At 41.8% G+C, this 26,806-nt stretch overlaps 1 protein-coding gene across 5 annotated transcripts in view; it reads left to right on the forward strand.

The window, feature by feature from the left end:
- The window catches only part of LOC118100225 (myosin phosphatase Rho interacting protein), a 41,079-nt gene that overhangs the window by 10,843 nt on the left and 3,430 nt on the right, over positions 1-26,806 (forward strand). For 3 of the 5 annotated variants that reach the window (XM_035145080.2, XM_035145078.2, XM_035145081.2), the window contains exons 4-22: positions 4,614-4,765; positions 4,857-4,941; positions 5,078-5,249; positions 5,432-5,876; positions 8,969-9,095; positions 10,147-10,251; positions 12,512-12,568; positions 13,054-13,122; positions 13,728-13,817; positions 14,065-14,174; positions 14,544-15,108; positions 15,420-15,557; positions 17,543-20,134; positions 23,191-23,338; positions 23,476-23,593; positions 24,311-24,470; positions 24,650-24,763; positions 24,955-25,041; positions 25,151-25,313. In XM_035145080.2, the coding sequence (XP_035000971.2) occupies positions 4,614-4,765; positions 4,857-4,941; positions 5,078-5,249; positions 5,432-5,876; positions 8,969-9,095; positions 10,147-10,251; positions 12,512-12,568; positions 13,054-13,122; positions 13,728-13,817; positions 14,065-14,174; positions 14,544-15,108; positions 15,420-15,557; positions 17,543-20,134; positions 23,191-23,338; positions 23,476-23,593; positions 24,311-24,470; positions 24,650-24,763; positions 24,955-25,041; positions 25,151-25,313 (5,497 nt within the window). The remainder of the gene's footprint in view (positions 1-4,613; positions 4,766-4,856; positions 4,942-5,077; positions 5,250-5,431; positions 5,877-8,968; positions 9,096-10,146; positions 10,252-12,511; positions 12,569-13,053; positions 13,123-13,727; positions 13,818-14,064; positions 14,175-14,543; positions 15,109-15,419; positions 15,558-17,542; positions 20,135-23,190; positions 23,339-23,475; positions 23,594-24,310; positions 24,471-24,649; positions 24,764-24,954; positions 25,042-25,150; positions 25,314-26,806) is intronic. The other 2 variants (XM_035145079.2, XM_035145082.2) reach the window with 2 other exon arrangements.

A 26,806-nucleotide genomic window follows, 5' to 3' on the forward strand; every position in this document is an offset into this window, starting at 1 on the left:
TCAGATCCGCTTCTGTCCCACATCATGTTGAAGAAAGGGAAGAACAGTTCTGTCACTCTTGTGTGACAGTGTAATAAAGTTGGCCATACACTGTACGACTTTAGAAATGCTGTTAAACTCCATATCGTACTGTACAGGTAAATTGTATGAGATGGAACACCAAAGCTCACGATATATGTGCTCACTCTGTACAGCCGGATTGTCTGACATGACCTGACTGCACACTGTGCGTTGCTGTCAGCTCCTTCAGACCAGCTCCAGACCAGTCAGTTTTTTTGTCAAAGAAGAGATCAGAGTTTGTTTGTGGTGTCCACATACACACAAGTGGCTTGCAAAACATGGACACTTCCTAATCTAAATTTACTACTTAGTGTTTTGCCATTTCACTGTGAAGAAAAAAGTTTCTGAATTTGGATAATCGCCTCGTGATAATGCTTCAACTGTGCAGGAGCCTGACGACAGTTGACAAAAATTTCGGACATATCAGAAACTCACCCAACCATCAGCGGTCATGAGTATTTGATATGCCGGGTTTATACCACTTTAGTACATCACTGTTTTCAATTCTCTGCTGTGTGATTTCAGGAATGATTTGCATCACAGTTGACACAGCATCGACAGTATTTGGAGGAACTACACTGGCGGCTTCTGTCTGTTGAGATTTTTGATGGAGGGCACTGTGTCGAGAAACATGTACCGTATAAAACAGCGGTCTCCTCTCCACAGCCTGCTGTGGTGAACTTGCCTTTGGCTCATCCTATAAAAGCCTCCTGGAGGGTTTATCATTTATGGAGTGGGTGTTTTCCACTTAATTCCACAGCTGGCTATGTTGTTTCTTTTTTCCTTTTCTTACATTTTTTTGAGAAAGTTTACAGTTGGGCCTGGGCTCCAATAAAAAGTACAAATTTGAGCACAGGGCAATTACCCTATAGACACATCCCTTTTTGGTTTGAAGCATTTTACTCATCAATCTCCTGTGGGTTGTATTGTCTCTGGTTCGGTCGCATAGTGTGTTTTATAGCCCCTCATGTCATGTCAGCCAGAGTGGCTGAAGTCTCAAGAGGAGTATTTTGTTTTTAATAATATCTCACAGCAAAGCTAAAAATACTCAGCCTCATGGTTGAGAGACACAATTGGAGGATATGGAATTGGCCCAGTTGTGTAGAAATCCAACCCACAGCAATTTGTTTGCCTTTGAATGGTAGCCCTGGCAGATACATCTCCTTTGTTTTGCTGCTAGTGGCAGTTTCTAAGCAACAAGTGGCTTCTCTCGTCTCATCACCAGGGATCAGCTGGACTTTAGAAATCCAGGCTCCACCTAAGAGCAAAAGATTACACACAAAATTCACCTTCAGGCACTCTGGGCGTCTCCTTCGCCTGGGCTTGATGTCATCCACTTACTTTGTGGATGGACAGTGGGAGTTTTCCAATGTTAAGTATTAATTGGATCAAACTGGACATTTATATAGTATAAGAAATGCAGTTTAAATATGTTTTGCTAAAGGTACCCTAGCTGCAGACAATAAAAAGATTTATGCTGTCGAAGTCTTTGAACGTTAAATGTCTTCTAAGGTTATAGCCCCTCTTCACTGCTGCAGCTTTAGCACTTTAGTTCCAGGTGCCAAAAGAATTTGGTGAGGAACATCCCTGGAGAAGGAACACACAGTGATCTTGCATTAATGACCCTATTCTCACACTGTATTGTAGTGCTTTGTCTGTATGAGAAGAAGGGGTCTCTTCAAGGAATGTCTCGGACTGAATGGGAGCTTCCACTGGTGTACTGTTCAGTGATGTTGAGGTTTTCATCATCCACGGTCTCAAACCAAAAAAAGGTCGACACTGCTCCTGACCTGCTCATCAAACACACACAGGTCCATAGACCCCTGGCCTGTACTACGAAGCAGAATTTGCAGTTATCAAGATAGGTTAAGCTTGCTCACCTCTCACTGGCATAAATCACCATGGTAAATCAGTTCAATGGCAAACCAGATTTATCGATCTGAAGGTTTCCGGCAGGCACAAAAGAGTTTAGGAATAACAAATGTTAGCAGATATCTTTACAGATGAGTAAAATAGTTTTTCTGTTCCACTCTGCTTTTAAAACAACGCTTCTAACAAAAAGGACGGAAAGTTTATCATGATACCCTTTTATATATTCATCAAAAAGTTTATTGCTTCATTTGAATTTAACAATGATACTTTAATTCTGATATACCACCTGACAGTGTTGATGCTTTTACAGTTAATATTTTCACATCATATTAAGAACATAATTCATGGTTGTGACGATGTTGTTCATATTTCACGACACAAGTGTGTATTTGCATAGAGCAGTGAAGGGATATCCAATCATAAGTTTATAAGTGGTCACTGGAGATGCATTCTAATACCAGGTGTGAACTGATGCACATAGAGCTGTCGAATTGGGATTAGATCACTCAAGACAAATGTTTATACTAGGGCTACACAGGGCTCAGATTTTGTACACTTACATTACAGTAGAGTGGGTTTTTTCCCTCTGTCTGTGAAACGTCTGACGGCTGCAGCTAAGGTTGCCTACTTTGTTTTGATGCCATGGTGTCTTTATGTTTCTTTGGTCAAAAGTCTCTGAATCACAATTGCATTAGGAATCACATCCCATTAGGGTTAAGAGAGAGAGAGTCTTTTCCACAAGTGTCCACTTGTGAGCAGTGTGATTGTCGGGGAGCTCATATTCTGAGAGACCGCTACTGCTCAATGAGACACTGCAGCATGTAGAATGTACTTTTCCAGGGAGTCTTGTGGGTGCCGTTGGGTGTTTTTTTTATTTTTTATACCTCTTTTACACCAAAATGTGTGGGTATGCATGGTTTTTTGTACATGGCGATTGACTCCTTCTCTATTCTCAGTAGAGGAATTGGCCTTTCTGTTTTTGTGCTGGTGAGTCATTCAACTACACGGATGTGCCAGATATTGTGAAGCTCTCTCACCTCACTGTCTAGCCAGTGTTCTTGCATGTTTTGAATTACATATTGCTGTTGCACAACAACAACAACAACAACAATTTGTACACAAACATTCATGGCTATTTACACGCAAATACCCGAATGCGTGTCATACCATCACACCGGGAAAGGTGCAGGCTCGGTGTCTAGACTGTCAAAATATAGAAGAAGAAATAATCGTGTTCAATCAGGTGTCATGTTTTTATCGTTTGACCTGGGAATGAATGCCCATTGAGTCTGATTCATTGCAGACAAAAGCCTGATGTCAGTGTGTTTTTCGCCAGTGGAAAAGGGGCCTTAGCTGCTGTTTGAGCTGCACCTGAATGGCATGCTTCCCCAGCAGTTTCTGCAAAGTCGTTTAGTGCTATTTGCCACTGCAAGCATCAGCAAACCCTTTGAACTCTGGTGTTAGTTCTTTGGATGTTTCATATCAAATAGCAAGTGTTAGAGGAGCCCTCCTCTTGACAGATATTATCAATAGAATATCGATGTGACCTAGGTTTGAGCACACTGCAGGGTTCACCATCACTTTGACAGCGTCATCTACCACGGCTACTTATTCTCAAACTTCATTTATTTTTCCGGCTGGAGGAAATTCTTCCACAGCGCCCAAAGTGCGACGCAGTTTGCCATATTTGGCAGCCCACAGGGGTTTAAAGGCAGATCTTAATAAAGCTGGATCCGTGTTCAGTGGCCTTAAAAGGAGCTGGAAAAGAGACCAAGCACCTGTTTTGCATCTGTAGGAAGGCACAGACTTCAGCGAAGCCTGATAACAGAGCCACAGGATTCAGAGCAGACAAAGAACAGGTTTAAGAAGAGGAAGTTTACGTGATTTTTTTTCTTCCCACTCTGATGTTAATGAGACAATAACTTATTGAGTTAAATTGACAATCTATTCACATAAAACACACAGAAAAAGTAACATTGGTGGTTTGGCTGTGGCTTGTTCGATATGTTTCCTTTTGACTACAAAGATGTTGAGATTTTTTTTTTTAGCGTTACAAATGTCATTGCTGGTTTACAAAGCAGACAGAGCTCTACGTTCTTCACTGATCACACACACAAAGCCGCTTTAGTCCGGCATCCCATTGCTGTCATCTCCCCTTTCCACTCACTCTGCGCTGCAAATGAAAGGATTTGCCTAGTTACCATGGTGAGCTGGTGATTACACACGAGTGTCCATACAGTACAGGCATGATGTGCCCTGAAGTCTGCCTGTGAAATAGAGGGGCAGGTGGGGGATGAGGGATTGGATGAGAGATGCAGTAAAAACCCATGAAACCAAGTCTGTGAAACACTGCATGATTCCCGTCCGATCTTCTGTTTTAAAGTCCTCAACTATTATAAATATGATATCATTGTTTAGTCGGGCAGTCACACATCAGATGTGGAATCAAACCAGTGACTCAAGCATCCTGTCTACATTTTCTCCACATTTGTTCTTTTTAAGATCCACTCTTGCACTTCCTTTTAAATGCCCCTGGTGTTGTAATACTTTATTTATTTATGTATTTAAGTTAACCTTCACCTTTGCTATTACTTAATTCTCTGTATTCAGTTATTCATTCAAAGGGTAAAGTACTACACTCTGATGTGCAATAAACAGTATTTGTCGTGTTTCTCCTGTAGCCAAGCACGCTGCCTCAGGGAACCGTGAACATGAACCTCTGCACCGACGTCATTGACGCTGAGCCCAAGACCGGCCAGAAGAACTCCCTGTGCATCATCACGCCAGACCAGGAGTACTTCATCAGAGGAGAGAATAAAGAGATCATCAATGGGTGAGTTGTCTGGCTGTGGCTGTTACTGGCTTGGGCAGGGTTCAGATGTTCATGCACAAATGTCAGAAACACTCCTGTGTGTCTGTTTCAGGTGGAGTGAGCAGCTGGTGGTTTACCCCCGAACCAACAAACAGAACCAGAAGAAGAAACGCAAGGTGGAGCCTGCGACCTCCCAGGTTAATCTCTTTTACATCATACAAAAAGGATGCGTGTCATAGCTTGATAACACACACCCTCATTTATTGTTCCTTTTACATTACTTTTATATTCTTTTTAATTCTATATACTGTACTTTTATATGCTCATCACCAGGAGCCAGGTCCAGCCAAGGTAGCAGTGACTGGCTCTGGTATCCCTGAGGCAGAGAAGGTTCCAGACTCCAGCTCCATAATCTGGCAGGAGGAGCTGAACCAGAGGGAGGCTGAGGGAGCTATAGTCTGGGCCCCTGCTGACGTGCCCCCAGGATCACCACTGCCCTCCACAGGTAAGGAGGAAAAACAGCTTTTTTACAGAGGAACCCCATTATAGTGTTTATAAAGTGTTTGAACTGAACAGACATTGTAAATGTTCTGTAAGTAACAGACACAAATCTGCTAACGTGAGGATATTAACAGAGAGAACAGTACAAATTGTTAAGACGTTCTGTGACACTCTGTTCTTGTCAAGGTGAATGTGCGTCTGTGGGCCATGGCTCAGATGCAGGCTCAGTCAATGGCGACGAGGTGGACCGGGGAAGCCTGCCAATGCACAGCTCTGTGCCGCAGCCACCCAGTGACCTTCTCTCCCCCACTGGCTCCTGCTCCAGCCTGGGAGGAGTCCCCCGCTGCCTCTCCCCAGCCCCCAGCGACCCCTTTCCCTCTGGCAGCTCCCTGCTCTCCAATGGCTCGCACATCAGCGGCTCGGTCAGCTCTTTGGACTCGGATGCCAGCGGCAGCACAGTGACCAGCACAGACAGTCACCCGACCTCCCAGAGGGGCAGCCACCCCTTCAGCCACCACGACACGCCGCGGTCCAGACGGCTGGAGGCTGAGGCCAGAAAGGCAGAGAAGAGGAGTCGGTATAGGAGCCCTGACAGGCAGGAGAGGGAGGCCGTCCTCAGCCCCGAGAGGAGGTCAGCATCTGTTTTTTTATTCATCCATAATGGTGTCCCTAAATGTCCCTTTTATAGTCTCTCTCCTGAGAGACTATACCTGACTTCAACTCAGTGGTTCCCAACTTTTTAACTTATCCCATAACACCTAAAGCGCCAAATACAAACACACTGTCAAAAACCTATTCATTGTTTAGAAACAAACACCTAATACCAGAGGATTTTCTGAGGAGCTGACAGAATTACCTGTGTTTCCACTTTCAGCCTCTGAAGCAGATAGCGATGTGAAATTAAAAAAACATTTGATGGCTTTACCATTTGGCTTCCATTGCATTTCTCTAAAGTCTATGAACATTTAAAAAAAAAAAAAACTGGCAAACTCAGAAGAAGCCAAGATATCATGATTTTGAATTAAAGACAACTGATCTAATATTTAGAGCCACCCCAAATAGATTTTTGGGGCATTCCCAATACTGATGATAGGCAGTAAAGCATTTCTGATACTGATTTTTTATTTTTTATTTTTTTAACCGAAAGAGGCCTGAATGACATAAGAACACACATAGACATGTGGGTGAGACTATAGAGGAAGTGATATAGTTAGTCTGATAACACCTCGCTCTCCTCACTGACAAGTGAACAGTTGAATCAGTCTGTTATTTAACCTGATGAACCAGCTTAGTAGACTGCCTTCTTCGAATCTCAGCTCTGTGCTACACACACCGTGCTCTGGAAATACTTGTGCCTCAGGCTTATCCTTTTAAAGGCATGTATACACACACGCAGACACACACATGCACAGAGTCTAGTGACGCACAACGCTTTTGATGTGCACTCCCACAACTGTGGTTTTAATGGAAGAGAGGGAAATGCTGTATTTGGTGAAATTAAGACGTATGGAGATTTGTCATGTGCTCAGAATAACCCACTTATGTGCGAGTCTCTGAGAAAATCTGGTTCTGAATAATCACTCCTCCCCTGCACAGTTCTTTTATTTATTCCCCCCCGCCCTGGCGACATCTGTGGCAGAAGACATTATGAATGATTTCATTCTCATGAACATACATCCCCTTCTTGTGAACACCGTATCTCAGGAACGTCTCAAGAAAATGTCTTCAAATTTGGACTCCAGTATGACCTGATAAGATTGGTGGTCAAAGGTGACCACAAAATATGTTCTTGGCCATGACTCCATAATTAATACACCAAGTTTGACAAATTTGCCTATAATGATTAAGTGATGAGGCCAAAGGTCAGCCCCACTCTGACATCATGATGTAACCTCTCCGGCCATTGTTCAACACCATATGTAAGGAACAGAAGGGGAAATTGTGACCATTTTCCAAGAAACTTCATTGGTTGGTGGAGGCATCAAACCGTGAGGTGCCCATGTTAGTATCAGCACTCTCACAATCTTTCCATTCAGTAATCTGCCTCTTGACCCCTGTGCTGTTCATGGAGAGGTCACAGGTCTCCCACACAAACCAGAGGCAGCAACATTTCAAACAGACCAGTCGGGTTGAGGTGGGGGCATCTTTTTCCTCCTGGCCTGCTTCCTGCTCCATTCAGTTGCTCCATCCATACCAGGCATGAAAGGAAAGGGAGGAGTGCCCACATACTAACTCTTAAGCACATTACTCAAGTGGACCACTTGAGCCAGTCTGGGGTTTGAGCAGACGTGCCTCGGACTTAAGCTCCTTCTAAGACACGAACCTTGCCACATAAATGTGATGGCAGTTTCACATCAGCCTCCTGAATAAGTGCTGGAGTCCCTTTTATGTAAATGTCAGGACAGTAGACACACTGCTGGAAGGTCATATTTCTACAATCTTGCCTTTTATTTAATTCCATCTGTTTTATTTTTATTCTTACATTTTTATTTATTTTTAATTTTTTCCTAAGTCTTTGTTTTATTGCTAACACGTTCTTATTGATCTCTTATTTCATGTCTTTTGATTTTATTGTAAAGCATTTTGAGCTGCATTTTATGTATGAAAGGTGCTGTATAAATAAATGTATTATTATTATTAGCCAGGAATCGGGATTGACAAATATTATTAAGTTTGATTGAAATCAGGACAGTTTAACCTTCTCACATCAGATTTTTGATTGTAACAAATTTACATAAGCTTTCCTGGAATAAGGCCTGGAACACATTAAGATCATATGGTGGATGTTTGGCCTCACGCTGTCCTTATCCTCATCCCCTCTCCCTCATTCCCTTTTAAGGACAGCAGCTTTGGCTGGAGAGTCCCCAAATAAGGGCAGAATTTAGACAAAAGAGTAATATAATTTCCCACTCACTCTCGCCCTCTTTCTCCCTCTAATGCAGATTCCTCCCTCACTTAACAAAGATCCTGTGTGGGAGTGTGTCAGAGTTGGTAGCGTACTGTGTGACAGTTTGAGGAAGGTTGCAGATGAACACCAGGGAGCGTAGGCTGTTACCTCTTTCCCTCAGTTCTCCAGATGCAGTTTTTCACAAATGACCTAATGTAGGATAGCTCTTTGAGTTTCAGCTTTATGACCAGGTGGCTGTACTCCTTAGCCTCCTTAAGTCTCGTGGATCTTCACCTTGACTTGTTAGGCATTTATCTGGCTCAGTTAGCAAAGCCGTGTTAGTCGAAGCTTTGATTCCTCCATGGTGACCTGCCTGAAATGTATTCCTAGATTACAGCTAACATTGTCGTGCTGTTTGCTATTTATACAGTAGCATTGACAAAGTCTTTACAATGACTAAATATATATTGTCTTTCAGTGGCATGGATGTGTTTGCACTGAGCTAGGCTGCAGGCAACCATAGAATGGCTACAAGCTGCTTCAAAATAAAAGTATCCCATTGGTTTGCCAGTGGAACTCTTTTTTTAAGTAATGTGAAAAAGTTATAAAGCTAGAAAAAAGAGAGAGCTTTTGGTAATCAGGCCCAGCATGGATGTACAGTAAACAAAAACATGACATCTCCACAGTGTAATTTAATGTTTCGTCCTGTCTCTGCCTGCTGTGCCACCCCTCATCTGAACACTCTTTGTTGTGAGCAGAGAATCACCTGCTTGGAAAAAAATGATTTTAATCAATGTTGCCTAACTGTTTTTGTCTGCATGTGTTTTGGTTTGCAGTCGCTCTGGCGTTATTGAGAAGCTGGAGGCCTTGGAGCTGGAGAATCAAGAGAAAATGGAGGTGGAAGAGTTGGGGAGGACTGGAGAGAGACAGGGCCGAAGTGAGCACAGGCGCTTCCACAGAGAGGTAACGTGTGCGTGTGCGTGCGTGTGTGTGTGTGTGTGTGCACTTGGACATTGAAGCCAGCAATGCCAAATTGCGGAGTGGTTTACAATAGATACAGCGAGACTTGTAAACTGTCTTTTTTAAACAACATCACATGATGCAGATGTGAACTCAGCTCTGGACCCGCCAGCCTGGCTTCTGCCTTTTTTTTTTATTCTTCTGTCCCAGCACCTCCCCCCACTCCTCCTCCATCTTTTCCCTTCACCCTCTTCCCTCAAACTCTCCCTCTCGCTGTCCTGTCTTTGTTTTGTTTGTAGGTCAGAGGTCAGCCGCGTGTGCTGTATTCATTTCCAGTTTCCATTCTGTGGTGGGATTCCCCTGGCGATTATGCTTCCCTTTCCCACCCTGGACCTCAGTGCGCAGATAAAATGACTTTCGAAACACAGAGACCAAAACAACACTGATGCGCTCAGTCACAGTCACTGTTAAACATGTGGGCTGTTTTGTCTTGGCCCTATATCTTTGTCAGTCTTGTGAAAATATCACATACGTGTACAGTTTAAGTTGCCAAGACTGCTTGTGTGCGTCATTACACACACACACACACACACACACACACACACACACACTGAGATGTTTGGAAGTAATGATGAGGACACTCAAAACTGGTTGCTTATCAGGTCTTTACGGTCTTGACGTCACCCTCACTGATTACACTGCCTTGTGGATTCCCAGTCTATGTGAGTGGTCACGTGATATACGTTTTCAGGCATGTTAGTTTGGACACAGATCAAAACCCATATGGAGCCAATACGCTTGTGTGGGCAGAGAGAGTTTTAGTTTGAAAATGCCATTTTTCATTTTTCAATGTAGTATGGATGTAGCTTACAGGTGATTTGTGATATGTCTTTCAAATGTTGACTCTTGCTTTATTAACATGCGTTTGTGTTACATGTCCATGTTGCTTTTTTATTTTCTATATCATCATTTATATTTTCCTGTTTTTCATGATGAATTAATTCACCTCTGTCTGTAAAATCAACATAGAAAAACTTAACGGTGTGTTCCGCAGGGGCAGAGGCATGATGTTGGTCAGGGTCGCGACTTCCCCTCCACCCTGCCCCCTCTGAGGAGAGCCAAGTCCCTGGACCGAAGGACCACTGAGTCAGTCATGACTGTAAGTGTTTCATCTCATCTCTTTTGTAAAACGCCATCCTCTCAAGGTACAACCCTGGCAAGTTGTGACGCATGAAAACATGCGTCATCCAAATATTATTGTAGAGTAAATGACGAGTTATTGAGACCAGGGAGTTTGTGTTAAGTAGAAGAGGGTGAAACGCATCTTGTTTATAAATGAAAGGAATCGTGGAAGCTGCTTTAGGCAAGTTACTACTTTTCATTCATAAAGAAGTAATCTGATAAGGTGTTATAGAAAACGCAGAATCAGCCATCGATGTTTACAGAAGTGTGTGTGTGTGTGTGTGTGTGTGTGTGTGTGTGTGTGTGTGTGTGTGTGTGTGTGTGTGTGTGTGTGTGTGTGTGTGTGTGTGTGTGAGAGACACATTAGGTTTAGACATTTGTGTCAGTAAGCAGTTGCCCACTTGTGTTAGGGTTAGTTACTACACATGTGTCACTATCAGAGAGACAAATAATTTTATCAACAAAATGTTATCAATAAATTGCTTGTCAGACTCACTAACAGTTATTAAGTAAATAACCAGACTGTAAAACATGCCATTGATAATTTCTACTGGAAAAAATATACAAAAAATCCATGTTTAATTAACTGATCATTTCTCTCACAGTGAAGGGAAGCGTCTTAATCTGCACAACTAGCTGCTTGATTCTTCCCAGAATGCTCCTGAATATCCTGTCGATGTGCTACTGACAAACTATTGCACTTTTGGAGGGGCTTTAGTGATAGAGACTGGTCCTTAGAGCTCAGGCGCGGGGAATTCAGTCAGCAGACGACGAGGTTTAAGTTTGGATTTTGTACTGATTGTGTTTGACATTAACTAACGCACAATTGGCGAATTTTCCCTCAGAAGGCCGGTGTGTTTCAGTGAGTCTGTACTCTTCTAGACAAAGCCTCTCCTGTTCCCGCTAAGCTGTAGGATCCAGGGTCAGCTTCAGTGCCAGATCTTCAGCTGAGCGGAGCGAAGTCGCTGGGTTGTTGTTGGGGCTGGGAAGCTGGAATCAGTTAGGTAACAGCGTTAGGAGAATTAAACATTGAGAAAGGTCTGTGTGGACATTCTCCGACAGTGTGCCACTGGGTTTACGTGGCAGCTTTTGAAAACAGCTTTTCCCAGAGTTTGATGGGGGGGTAAGTGATGGTGGAAGTGGAGAAATATGATACACACATAATATTGCAGTATTTTGAGATGCAGTCAGTCAATAAACAAGATGTCCTTTTTAACCCAACCAGTTATTTTTGTGATTTTAAACCTCCAGCCTTGACCTTTGACCTTCTCCAGTAGGTTGAGACAAAGAAAATGAGCATTTATCCAAACTCACGACTGTTATCCTATTTCACATTGTGTGAAAACACCTGACATCAGTGTGTAGTTAAGTTGTTGTGTGTAGTAAGCTGCCTTTTTCCCTGATGATTTTTTGGCCTTGATGTGAAGGTGTGGGTGTTGTAGGCCAAACCTCCATGCTGCAGGGGGCAGTGCAGCCCCCTCCTCTCCTCTCCAGGTTATACACCTTATTCTGCTCCCCTTGTGTGCAGATTGTGCCCACTGCGTGCACCCATTTTTGTGCCATGTGTGAATGTCACAACTTACCACTGCTTCCTCAGGCCATTTGTCACATTTATGAGTGTCAGGTCACCGTCACACATGCGAATGCAGGTAAATGTCGTGGGTCAAAGTTCAACAAAGTCTAACCCCACGCAAAGCCACGCTGGATTTGCTTTGACACAGGAAGCGAATGTTTTTCTCGCACCCTCACTCAGATTGGAAGTGAGCAGCAGGCCGTAGGTTCGCTGTTCTCACATGTGTGACTGTGCCCTTAGTGTTTCTCCCACTGTGTGGAATAACAGCAGACTACAACAGTGATTGAGCAGCAGCAAAGTCTGGCAGAAGTTGCCCCTGTCCAGTGGTTCACATTTAGACCATCTCTCATCCACAGCTTCTAATTAGTCTCATCCATCGGTCGGGTCAACTTCTACCCCCAGCATGTGTTATTGCTTCTTACAGTCACATCAGTCAGTCATTTATGAATTGTTGTATGGGTGAATTGTTTTAGGCTATGTTATGTTGCTGTATTTTAAGGTAAGTGCTGGTCATCCATTGCAGCACTTTTTAATGAAAAGGTCACATTGTGTGTGTATTTTACTGCCTCTGAGGTCAGTTTGCATGTTGACCATTTGTACACGTTTCAATTCTGTTCCAGATAAATGTAATTTCAATATTCTTTCTTTCTTTTCTTTTTTTCAGCCGGATTTACTGAACTTCAAGAAAGGTTGGATGGTGAAGCTGGATGAGCAAGGCCAGGTACCATTAAGTACTAATTTCTCAAGTCATAACCTACGATTGTCATTTAACTGGTGAAGTAAAATCAGTTTGAGCTTAAAGGAACGTCAGTCTCAAGAGTATATCAAATTTCAAACAACAGACTGACTGACACAGGGCAGTAAACCATATGTCACTGGCATTTATAAAAAAAAGCGTTTTGCAGTCAAAAGCAAGTTCAAACAGCATCTGAACTGTCCACCTGCTGAATGTCTGTAGCCTTCTGTGGCCTTTACACATGTGTGGCCAGACTTTGAAGCCGTCTCTTCAATCCACCTAAAAGACGAGGGTGGAGCCTGAAGGCTTTAAAGTAGATCTTCGTATGATATGATTGACATGCAAACTCTGCTGCCACGAAGAGCAGTTTTTATCGACAGACAGGATGTTTATATACGAGATGTCTGCTCTAACATGCTGTCCAGAACTCTGTCTTCAGATTTTCACTTATTTTTCTCTCCACATTGTAGTGGAAGAAATACTGGTTTGTGTTGACGGATCACAGCCTGAGATACTACAAGGATTCAATAGCAGAGGAGGTGAGCTTATAAATTTTAATTTCAGTATCATTGCAAACTCTTCTTAGTTCAGACGTGGTATTTAAATGCATCCTGAGAGATCCGATCACAACTGGTCAGCACTTAGTTCATCTGTTCATACCTGGCATAAAAATTATGAATGTGTCTCCTGTGACCACTTCTAATCAGATCTCACTTCCCAGCTCTTTATGCAAATACACAGTGAGTGCATGTAAGAGAATGAGTGTTGGCACGAGTGGAGCTCTGATTTTAAGAATGATTTTACTCATTTAAAAAAAAAAATTTAAATTGTTATGTAGTGGTTAGTGTGGATGTTGTGTCGGTGGCTGCAAACAAATCCACCTAAGGGCTCTAAGAAGGGTAAAATACTTGTGATCTTGGCAGGTCAGAGATGTTAGCTGAGTAGGTGGTCCTTCACATGTGGCCCAGGATGCATTTGCATTCACACAGCTAAAAGAATGTGGTCACACGCTTCCTATGGACACATTTGGTTCAGAACTGAATTTAGAACTAACCACTTGTGATCTGATCATTCAGTTCGTAAGTTAATACCAGGCCTGAATCAATGTTTCATGTTGGGCATGTCTTATCTTTCCTCACCTCAGGCCTCTGACCTGGATGGTGAGATTGACCTGTCCACTTGCTACAATGTAACTGAGTACCAGGCTCAACGCAACTATGGTTTCCAAATACATGTAAGATGCTTTATATGTACTATGAATGTTTGTTTATTCAGGCATTTATATAAGCATTGAATATGATAACCCTGATTTTTCTAATAAAGGAAAAGCTGTTGAAACTTTTTAATTGTTTTTGACTCTGTCCTGACTATGGTAATTTCTGTTGGTACTGTTTGCTGCTTTTTTTTTTTGTTGCATTATAGAGGTGTGTCTTTTGTTATGGTCATTCAATATATAATTCATGGTGCTTTAAAATGTTTAGACGCAGGAGGGAGTGCACACTCTGTCCGCCATGACGGCAGGTATACGCAGGAACTGGATCCAGGCGGTCATGAAGAACGTCAGGCCCTCCACTGCCCCTGACGTGGCGAGGTCAGCACACTCATGTCAACAGTATCACACATTTCAACCATAATGATGATATATGATGCATGAAAATCGTATGTGAAAAAAGATTCTGTATAGCTTTTCTAATACAAAATGGTATCATTCTTTCCATTTAAAGAAGTGACCGTAAGTCTTCCGCATTCTGTGTATAAAGTCATAAACTAATGAAGGCAACATGAAATATTACATTTAGATCCCCTGTTAATAAATGTTGGTGTTAATATACATTAAAGTGACTTTCCCACCTCGGAGTTACAAGCTTGCAATACACAAATCTCAGCTGATTGCGACAGGTCAGGTTTTGGGTCCATCACTTTGAAGCTTAAACTTACCTTTCTTTTCTCTGCCTTCCAGCTCGACTGAGGATCATGGCTCCTTCCCTCCTTTGGAAGGTCTGGTTAGACCAGACGTCACTCAGGACTCCCCTTCATCAGAGGCCTCTGTAGAGAGAGAATCCGCTCCGGGCATCACAAAGAGCCGGGCGCGCGAGCGCCGACGAGAAGGCCGCTCGAAGACCTTCGACTGGGCAGAATTCAGACCCATCGCTCAGGCTCTGGCTCAGCAGAGGGCACAAGAGGCTGAGAGCCTCCAGGCAGACTTGGGAGAGCTCGAGCGGAGCCGGAGGAGGGAGGAGAGGCGGAAAAGGTATGAGTCTGTGACCAGCTCATCGACAGAGCCCACATCCCCTAAAGAGGCAGGGAGGACAGACTATGAGAGTGGAGAGGGAGTTGGACAGTTGGATTCATTAGGTCCCACGTCTTTGGAGAGGCAGCAGAGGGTGGAGGAGGTGATAGAACAACACTGGCAACAGGTGGAGAAGACACCCATACGGGACGAGAGAAGGGTGCCCCTGCCCACCACAGCACAAACCAGAGAGACGGCAGAGTTGGAGCAGCTGTTGGAGAATTACAAGCAAGGGGTACATTACCTTTTTTAAGTTCTTCCTATTCTATTGCATCAGTTTCAAATTAAGTGAGTAAATAAAAGCAAACTGGAGATCACCTCACCCTAAGTTTTGAGGGCTAAGACATGTCTACCCCCACGAGTATATATAATTTTCATGTTTTGCTACATTTCTCTCCTCATGTGGTACAGTGCAGTTGTCTCCTTAAATTGATTTGGTTAATTGGTCATGTAACTTTCCGCTGTAAAATAATAAATCAACATAATTGAATAGCACGTCCTTGAAGAACTTGTTGGCTAATCAAAGGTTGACTCCTGCTTCTGCAGATAGAGGACCTAAAGTTACACTTGCAGAGCTGTCACCAGCAGCTCATCGACTCCAACAATCACAAACAGGTGCTGGAGCAGCAGCTGAGAACAGCTCTGGAGCGAGAGCAGGACATCCGCACAGGTTACATCTCTCCGGTGAGTAACGACTCTGTGTCTCCAGTATGCCGCTGCATTGGATGGGAAGTCCTGGAGCAGATTTCATGTGTTATATTTACAGTCGAGCTGTATTTTTCCCCTTCATTTTGTAACATTCTTTGCATGTTGTATTTTACTATAAGAAAACATCAAACTGACATTGAAACAACAAAGTGGCTACAGATATGTGCCTTTGCATGAGTTCATTGCATGTGAAAAAACATTGAGGTCTTAATACAAAATTGGCTTCTACTAGTTAATCTCCTCGCTTTGTCGTTGGTCTGTTACAATACCTGAACTCATGCCAGCAGTTACTTGAGTATTGCATTGATTATGGACCAGAGAACAGCAGTGTAATGGTTCCTGATTTGACTTTCAGAGGATCGTGTGACTCTAAATGGAAAAAAAATTGCAAATGAATTATGTTTTAACTCAGCTTTTTAGAAATAATTAGGCTGCAACTTATTGTTAAAAGGAAAACGAGAAAAAGTGAATTTGAAATAGGGATGGGTGATGCAAAAATATCAATAATTATCACAATATTAATAATATATTTGCACTATGCAAGCATATTGAGGAGGTATAGGACATTATTGCTCAACCTCCGATTTGTAAAAAAGAGTCTAGAACCACAACTTTCACTCAGGAGCAAAAATAACTCACTTTAAAATATATTGTGACATCAGGATAATTATCGATATCAACAGAAAATAAAACTTTCATCCTATTATAATTTTTGGCAATATCCCCCAGCCCTGATTTGAAAATAAAATGACAAACGTCAAGCTTGAAAACTCTGAATCAGAATCAATTTTATATTTCACTTTTAATGTCTTTTCATGAAATCAGTACAAAAATAGAAATTATGTACATTTTAATGGAAAATAACCATATAAAGTATATAATCACACATCTATTGTCAGTTTTATATTTTACATTTAGTATTATGTTTTTAGGTTTATATTTCATTTTTATTGAAAAAAATATAGATATTTAATATTCTGTTTTTGCTTTCTTACTTATATTAAATTGTAGCCTGATTCATCCTAGCAGTTCACTAAAGTAGTTATTTACTTTCACCTTACATTTTCCTTTAGAGTCATTGTTGCTGCATAATAGTTGTTGAAATGTTTGACTCAACATGTATGAATAATAACCTCTCGGCTTGTTTTCTAATTATTTGCATGGACATCAGATTCCCATCTTCTATTAACTGCTATGAAGATCATCCATGTGTTATTCTGTTAACAAGTATTGTTTGTAGCTGTACAATGACACAAAGGTATGATGTTGAATACATTGTTGTGTTTGTGTGTCGACGTATGGATTGTTTTTGTCAGAGTGAGACAGAGTGAATACTTTTTAGATGATTGGATTTGTTTACAACTGAGTTAAAATTAGACTTTGCTGTGGCTATTAGGATACAGTGTGTGCATTGTTTTGTGTTGCCTCTTGTAGACATAACATTCAGGTGACTTGCAATGAATTAAAAAGAACACTTGAAAATATATAAGTCTATATTAGACTTACATTGAATAATACGATTCACTATCTCCATTCAGAAAAGAATTGCTCTGGTACAAAACATGAGCTTGGACCAGAAAACATCAGAAATGTGTGTAGGACCTGGTATTCCTTCCATTCTTGAGTAAACCTTCCAGCTGAAACTAATATTGCATTACTTACCACTTTAAGTAACTTTTAACCATTTAATGTGCATGCTCTGTTATGATTAACTAACCCCAGCCATTAAATCTCTTTCCTTTACTTTTTATTTCCACATTCAAACTCAGGGGATTTTGAATTTCCTTTGAATCGCTGTTCATGTATCATAATTTGGGATCATCATGTGGGAATGCTAATTGTAATATCACTGTTTAATAGAAATTCGAGAGAAATGATTGATAGATAACGCTGAAAATGATTAGCAAGCTTTATGTCTCCCCTGCTTTGTGTTAACCAACTGTCTGGTCCCCTTTTCCAAGCTGGAGCACCCTTTGGGTCTGGAGGCTGATGTGACGCCCCAGACGAAGAGGCCCGAACTGGTTAGTTCTCAAGCACAGAGTTTAACAAAGAAGTATCAGGAGACCAAAGAGCTCCTGAAGCTGCAAGAACTGAAAAAGCGCAATATGCAGGCACAGCTTGGCCTCTCGCTTTCTCAACTCCCCATCAAGGAACCTTACCTTTCTGATCCATCGATTCTGGAAAGCCCTCCCCCTGAAACTGTTCAAAAACCTGTTAGCATCTTGCTCCAGGACAGCTCAGAGGCAATTCAGGACCTAGAAGACTTGATAAGTGGTAAAACGCTTACTCTAACAGAGCTGGGGAAAGTGATGAAATCCTATATTTATAATCAAGCCACAACAGAGACACATCAACTTCAGAAGCTCTTGGAGACATGGAAGTACCAGCAGGAGATAGACAATGAAACGATAAAAAACAGTTTAGCCAAGGCAGGTGAAATCATCCGTGAATATGAAGCCCGTCTTCTTACCATGGAGGATTTGGTGGGGAAAGTTCAGAAGCAAGAATTGGAACGTCTACAAAACCCCTACGGCCCCCTATCAACAATTGAAAACCATTCAGAGACAAATGAGATGACAGTCGGAATGCTCTCTCAGAGGGTCGAACTTTTAACAAATGAAAATGGAGCTTTGAAACAACGCTGTCAGGAAATAGTAAACCAACTGACTGAGGCCGACAGAGAAATAGACAGACTGAAAGCTGAGCTGATCAGCCAGCAGGGCGGCAAACAGCATCATCTAGTAATGGAAGAGTTGAAAAGACTAAAGGCTGAACTGGCTGAAAACCAAGCTAACGCCATAGACAGGGAGTATTATGAGAGGGAGCTGAATGAGAAATCCTTGAGGCTGCATGAAGCTCTTGTCACGTTGGAGGAGCTTGGCAACACCCTTAAAGACACAGAGAAGAAGCTGCAGTTGAAAGATGCCACATTGAAAGGTCTGGGCTTCCCGACAGATTATGAGGACGAGGAGTTACAGCCAGAGAAAGAGCAACTCAACGAGCTACTGGAAGCCTCACAAACAAAGCTATTTGAAACGGAGGCAAACCTGCAGTCTACAGAGCAGCGCTGTATTGAACTGGACGCTAGGAACAGTGAATTAATGGCACTAAACCAGGAATATCAGAAAGTCAGTGGAGAGAAACTAGAAGAAGCAGAAAATGAAATAAGAATGCTAAAAGAGAAGTTAGGAATTGAGAAAGGAAGAGCTGAAATGACCGTTGGCAAGTGTGTTGCAGCAGGAAAAAAGCAGGTCGATGATAAAGAACTTATAAAGCAAGTAGTAGAAGAGGTGGAGATGAGATCTGAGGCAATTAATCAAGTTGTAGAGATGTTAGGAAAGGTAGATGTTAATGTAGAGAGAATGCTTAGTGATTTAAAAAGCACTTTATTTGGTTCTTTGAAAGAAGAGCCATTCCATGTGAGCCCAAAAGATGTGAGGTTGGTAGTGGAGGGAGAGTTCTGGAGTCAGCTGTTGGGCACCTCTGAAATACATCCAGAGGAAACTCATTGCAGCAGTGGGAGAAGTGTGGCCGAACAGATGATGGCACAGAAGAGGCTGATGATCTTGACGAGAGGGATTTGTTCACAAGCGAATGTTTACAGTGAAGTGGTGACTATGCCAGATTTTGCATCCATGTACAGTTGGCTTGACAATGAAAAGAATGCTATGATTCTCAAAGAGTTAACTGAGACATTGGAGGCAAAGTCAAATAGTTTGAAGCAGCTTGCGTCGAAGGTAAAGCTTGATGAAGATGACATGCTCCTGTCCATGGCTCAATCAAGCTTTGGTTGTGAGCAGAAACAGCCCTGTGACTATTTGCTTGAAGCTTTCAAAGAAGCCTGCACGTCTTATGTGATCATTAGGTTGAACATCCAGCATGACAAAGAGCTAAAGCATAAACAGACAGAAGTTCAAGCTTGTGGCTTGGACTGTCCTAATTGTCCCAAATTAAGAGAAGTTGTCAGTGATCTCCAGTCCAAACTAACCGATCTCCAGGGTCGGCTATCTGAGGCATGTCTAAAAACCACTACAGGGCCCCAAACTTTGATTCAGATTGAAGGAGAGCCCATTGATTCATTGGATAAAACCATTGAGTTACAAGACATGATAGCAAGACATAGAAAGGAGCTTCAAGAAGTCAAAGATGGCTATGAGGAGGAAGCTGAAAAGATGAGGCAGGAAATAGCTACGGCAAGCGAAACACTGCATCTCCGGTCAGAGGAAACCGTGAAAGAGATTGACTCATTGACTGGCTGCATGGAGAACCTCAAGAAGAAGCACGAATTAGAAAGGTCGAACCTAACGGAGAGGTTTGATGGGGAGATGGAAGAGCTGAGGAGCATGATGAGTCCAGTCAACCCAGAGAGGACCTCAACAGATGGGTGTACTGCCTCAGATCCCGCTTCGGCCCAAACTTCAACCCTGAAGCAGCGCATTCAAGAGCTGGTGACCCAAGTTTCAGTCATGACGGAAGAGATGAAGCGGCGCAAAGAGCAGGGCGACGCTACAACTCAACGGCTGAAATACGAGAAAGACCTGGAAAACCTGAAGGTGGAAGCGCTCGTTGTCCTTGCCGTCCTCCATATGTGATGCCTTGTGTCCCTTTGTGGCATTCCCAGATCCCTCTTCCTCCCCCCCGTCCCCTACTCCCCTTTCCTAACCTTCCTAACACTGTCGCTCTTGTTCCGTAAACCACTTTTTCCCTGTCTTGCATGAAAACTAACCTCCTTTAAGTTTATGTGATCATTGATGCTGCAGTAGTTGTGTACCGAGGAACCCATTTTGTTGAAGCTTCATCGCTATCACTCGCTGAATTTTAAGTAACTGATAAATTATATGATTGTATGAAAACAATTCAACAAACACGTTTGTTTTATTTGATTATTTAAGGCTACCATGTCAGCCTCGTCTGCTCAGAAATGAGTTCCTCAGTTAGTCTGCTTATTAATCTAACCCTTTGATTCAGCTATGCCTTGTTATCGTGTTAAAGGCAAAGAGTTGACCCTCAAGTTCTTTTTAAATATTTAGAATCAAAATCACCAGATATCATTTTGGCTGTAAGATTCATTTGTGTGGGTCTTATCTCTTTTCCTTTGGCTGTTGTTTACTAACAAATTAAATGAAATCCCCCTTTTCTCCCAATAACCGTCGATGGCGTAACATTTCAATTCCTTGACGAAGTGATCTTAACTCAATTTGTTAGCTTTTTCTAGAGCTCCACTGCATCTCAAAGTCTTCGAAAGCAAATAAAGTTGTTGGCTCAGGCTACACCCATTCGAATACCTTTTTGATTTTCAAATGGCGTATAAACTAAAATAAAAGATTGTTTAGCTTTGCATTAGTAATCCCTTTCTATGCTAGCACACCTTAAAGGGTATAATGTGTGTGCCAGTGTAAACAGGAAGCAGATTATCTTCTCTGCAGTTGCACAGTTACAAAAAACACTAGATACAATGATGAAAAGTAAGTTGAGAAAATAATTTCCTCGGACAAACAATGAGGAGGAACCAATCACAAAGTGATTGCGGGTGAATGCATCATCGTTTCTAAAACATCTCCATTTTAGGTGGAACGTAGCAGTAGTGATGCCTATTAAAACTAAAACGTATTAGTATGGATATAGTCTCAATTGTGATGATGTCACCCAAGTATGAAACTTTGGTTACACAATGAGTAGTTATACAGTCCTTGAGATCTTATCCAATAACTTAATTTGCTGTTCAAAGCAGGAATATGTGGTTGAAAGCTCTAGAAAAAGCTAGCAAGGATACCTTGACTCCGAGTGTTTTATCAAACTACTATTCTGATACCACATCTTTTCTCACTGGTCTTTGGCCCTGCAGGTAGTTTTGTTTTTTGTTGGATTGGTTTGGAGATGAAGGGAATTCTGCCTGTGTTGTCAGAGCATAGAATTATGGTACATCATTTATTTATCAAAGCTCAGCAATAATGCTGTAAGCTATGGATTTTGCATCCTGAACCATAACATTTTGATATTATAGTCCATGATAAAAAAAAAAGAAGAAAAAAACTGTTCTCAGTGATGTTGTCTGAAACTTTCAACAGCAACACACCATTCCACAAATGGAAAATTTGAATGGTCTGTGTACAACAAATGAAACGTTTCCATGGCAGGTTTCTCAAATCCTATTAACATCTAACTGAAACTATCTGCATGGCTGGACACAACAAAGGTTACATGATATGGGGAAATATTTGATCTTTTAGGATTTGGTCAGATCTTAAATTTAATAGTCTGTCTGTTTCTGACTTTCTTGAGTGTTTTCATGGGATTTGATGTAAGAAATACAAAATATTCTAACTTTTTTAAATCTGGCAGTTTGATAAGTTGATAGGAGGTTGTATACAGGGATAGAACAACTTTCTGAGGGAAAGACTGAATACCTAATGTTTCTACCTGTAGTATGTGAGATCTTAGTATTTTTATGGTATTTGTACTATTTCACCTTAACTTTAGTAATGGGGAAGTGTTGGCAATTCTGGTTTTATATTTTATTCATTGTGGTCTTAAATCTAACTTTTTAAACCAGCAGAAACCCTGTTAAAATCTAACAAATATTGTAGAAACAATAATAATAATAATAATAGATGCAAAGCAACTGAGGCTAACTGTCAGTTTTCAGTTTGCTATGATGAACCACATGGGTGACGTTCTGACTTACTTTTGAAAAGTAAGGTTTACTTGTGTTGATGTATTTAAAAGTGTGTTGGATGTTGAGATAATCAGACAGTGGGTATATGTCCCTGCTATGACTTAGGATATACTGTATTTACACACAGGCATAGCCTGACATGGTTCTAATTAAAGCTGCTGCTTGGTCTGATGTCAGAGCAGGAAGTTTACATTTGCTCTGTGGGGGAGACATTTCACCGTCTCACAGTAGTTTCCTGGGTCTGAGCTCTCAGGGGGTTTTATCCCTGTGAAAACACACCGGACCTCCATTTCCTCTGTTTGGCTGAGAGAGAGAGGAGGGGGCACAGCCCTCGACTGAGTCCTCAGATTAGAGGCAGTGAATAGAGAACGGAAGCAGGGTCAGCTTTTGGGTTGGGCTAGAGCAAAGGCCATTGAAATCCCCTCTTGTGGAAAGTTGCACTATAGTTATATTAGCAGTGTAATGTAATATTTATCTGTCCTATCCTGCACATCGCGTAGAGGTGCTAGTTTGACAAGCTGATCTCAAAAAGGCCAAATAATTAATATTTGCAGACTGAAACGTCTGTTCAGCAGTTCGGAAGATGGATGTGATTATGTAATTTCAAGTTTGAATGTTGTGTTGAGAATAGTAAATGGCAGCAGATACTTTTTTACACTCTCCTCTCATTGTCTCCTCATTCCTTTACTGTATTGTGTATCCTGTCCTTCCTCTTAACCCCTTTGTCCTCACACAGGCTCTACTTGCTTGTGGCTAACAGGCTGTGGCTTGCAAGTTATTTGCTGGAGATAAATGGATGATCTGCTCTGGCTTATACTGTAGGACCCAGGTTTTTTTTCTCCTGCCCAGCTCATATGAGTCAGGAGAACCTTTCGGTCCGTGTCCAGATGAGCCCTAAACTTAACAGTTGCACCCTGTTCTCCTGTGTCACAGGCCACCTGTGAGAGGGGCTTCGCTGCCATGGAGGACTCCCATCAGAAGGTTATAGATGAGCTGCAGAGGAAACACCAGAGAGAGCTGGAGAACCTGCATGAGGAGAAAGAGCGGCTGCTGGCAGAGGAGACGGCAGCCACCATCTCGGGTAAACACTGCAGAAAAGTCTCTTTTGACATCTTCGTTGCCAATGCATTGTCATCCTGAGATATTTGTATTCTTTTAGTTTTTATTCATTTTTGCATGTTGCGTTCTAGTTATTAAATGTCTTTGTGTCTGTCATAGCAATTGAAGCGATGAAGAACGCCCACCGTTCAGAGCTGGAGAAGGAGCTGGACAGGGCTCGCAAGGCCAACAACAACGCAGAGAACGCAGACATGGACGAGATGGCCAGACAGCATGAGTACGTTTTCTTAACTGCCACATGTACTGTGTAGTCGTACTGTACTTATCAAGGCACTGCAGGATGACGTTTGTCTGAAGAAACCTGAATTCAGCAATTGGATCTTACAAAGGCAGCAAAAAGTCTCAATTATTTACCATTAACAAATTTGATCAAATTGTTATTACTATGTTAATTGCTTATAATTGGTACAACCTATTCTAAATGACAGAAAATGCTGATAAGAATGATAAGCATACATTTGTGAATTAATATAGTGAATATTGTCATTTGTGTGTTGAACAGTAAACCAAATACACTTTCATTCAGCCAACATTTTTTTTTTATTTAAGAGCAAAGTAAAATAACAGAAGATCTGAGTAAAATGGCAGTTTTTTTTCTAAATTACAAATGTCAGGAATTGTCAGTGTGTACTTTCTTACTCACTGATCCTAAAGCTGTGTCCGTATGAATAGAGAAGACAAATAACCCCTGGTGGTTTAAGGCTGCAGTAGCAAAGGAGACACCGTTTTACTGACACAGCTCCAGTCTTGTGTTTTCATTTTGATCCTTATTAAACCAAAACTAACTTTAATCTGGCTGCAGGTTTGAATGTATAGTTAAGATCAAGCATTTCACCAAACCAACTGAACACGTTGCTGCATTTGCTGGCTGCTTTCTCCTGGACTCACTGGTGGTGTTTTTTTAATCTCTGTGTGGTTTTGTGTTGTGCTTCAGGGAGGAGCTGTGTTCGTACCATCGAGAGATCGAGGTGCTGTCGGAGCAGTACTCCCAGAAGTGCCTGGAAAACGCCCACTTGGCCCAGGCGCTGGAGGCCGAGAGGCAGGCCCTTAGGCAGTGTCAGAGGGAGAACCAGGAGCTCAACGCACACAACCAGGTGCAGACACACACTGTAACACACGATCATGACGCTCACTGATACACACAACACATTCATCCATCCACTAGCTATACCTCTTATTCTTATTATCACGGGATGCAGGGCTTTTTATGTGATACAGTGAGTATGAAAACACTTCACCTGCTCTAATCTTGTTCTTTTGTGGCCTTTTGTAGGAGCTGAACAACCGTCTGGCAGCAGAGATCACAAAGATGCGCTCCATGACATCTGAGGACGGAGTCGGAGACACGAACACCACGATACAGGGGAAAGAGCTCTATGAGTTAGAAGTAAGGTTCAATAGACAAAACCACTTAACGCAATAAAAATAAAAGGTCATAAAAACACAGCTGTACTCAGTCTGAGGCTTTAAAAAGCAGCTCATTCTCCTCAGGCCAATTCTTACAAAATCTTAATCCCAGGAAGTAAGAGTCTATTACTTCTTGTTTTCAACATCATCTTTCATGTTCTTGTTAACCAGGTGATGCTGAGGGTGAAGGAGTCTGAGGTCCAGTACCTGAAGCAGGAAATCAATTCCTTAAAGGACGAACTCCAATCTGCCCAAAGAGTACGTGTTTTCTTTTTTTTATTAGTTCTGTTTCTGGGACATGGGGAATTCCTGGCTGAGAGTCAACTCAAGTGCCCTTTATCTAAACCGCCAAACAATGTGTTTTCAGGACAAGAAATATGCAACAGATAAGTACAAGGACATCTACACAGAGCTGAGCATCGTCAAGGCCAAAGGGGAGCGGGATCTGGGGCGGCTCAGAGACCAGCTGCAGCTGGCCCACGACGCTCTTGGGGAGCCATCGCTGGAGGAGATGGAGCGAGTGGGATACGGTACAGAGCACAAACTGGTCCTTCACACTGAACCTTTCATACTATTAACATTTTCATACTAGAGGCACATTCAGTTCACACTCTAAACTGCTCATTGAAACTCAGGTTTCAACATTACCATCATCCAATGCCCCCCTGTTCTGCTCCATTAAGCTACATCCATACTACTACATTTTCATTTGAATCAATCATCTACTCTCCTGTGGATACACCTGGCGTCCACACTACTCCAGAGTTTTAGAGAAGTTTGTAAATGCTGCTGGCCATGTTTTATTTGGAAAACTCCGGGGCTGTGTTTAAGCCTGGACCGGGAGAAAGTGAGATGTTTGGAAACGATGACGTAGACACTCACAATCGCTTGCTGGTTGGGTCTTTTCGGTCATGATGTAGCCTTTGCTGATTCGTCAGGTTCCTTGCACATGACCCGGATGTAACCTCAGTCGCCAAGGTTCATTCACACAAATGCCAAAGAAAAAGGGATTTGACTGGAGGCAGCTTCCTGTTGACTGAGTTCACAAGATGTAAACGTGACTAATTCAACTGGGAATCAAAATCAAACATGAAAGCAGTATCTCACTGTGACAGAAATAATGAAGAAATGCATTGACATGAAGTGACCGACTAAAAACAGCTTTCTTGAAGAAACAGTGGTTCATGGCTGTTGACATGAGGCTGTGTAGAGAATATGACGAGTAAGGAGAGCATAATTCAACAGGTGATGATATAAGGCTGCTTCTCCTTCATAAAGACCCTAAGAGAACTTAACCAGCAACCACAAACTGTAAATATGGACATACATAAATTATTCATGCATATAAAATCATAATATTGAGAAAGAAAAAATAGTATAAATGAGATTGATTAACTTTACAGTTTACTGTAAAGTTAATACAACTTTACTGTTCACTTCAGTTGATTTTGCTCTGCAACATATTTAAACTTAAAATGTGTTAAAGTTGCAGTGTGTAGAATTTAGTGACATAAAGTGGTGAAGTTGCATGTTGCAGCTGAACACCCCTCACCTCATCCTCCCCTTCCGAAAATGAAAGAGAACTTTAAAAGAGAACTGTGGTAACCTTCAGTTTTCATAAAAACTCAAAGGGTGTTTAGTTTGTCCAGTTTGGGCTACTACAAGAAACATGGCGGCCTCCATAGAGAGGACCCCCCCCGATGTAAATATATAGTATTTCAATATAAAGGGCTCATTCTAGGGTAAATAAAACAACGATTTGTATAATTTAGATGAAACACACTTGAAAAAAAATTAAATTTCTGTCAATGGATCCCTTTCACCTAAATCTTACACACTGGACCTTTAAGATTATGGTATTGTTAAGCTTTTTTTTCTCTTTTAATCAAATGTATGGACACTTTCTAGATTTCTTAAACACTGATAGCAGTGAGATGAAAACAATTTCCCACACAGAATCAAACTGGGACTGTTGACACTGTAACCTGTAAACCATTTGGCCACCTCCAAACATTATAATTCT

Source organism: Hippoglossus stenolepis, chromosome 21 (assembly GCF_022539355.2).
Source record: "Hippoglossus stenolepis isolate QCI-W04-F060 chromosome 21, HSTE1.2, whole genome shotgun sequence".
In the NCBI taxonomy this organism is placed as follows: domain Eukaryota; kingdom Metazoa; phylum Chordata; class Actinopteri; order Pleuronectiformes; family Pleuronectidae; genus Hippoglossus; species Hippoglossus stenolepis.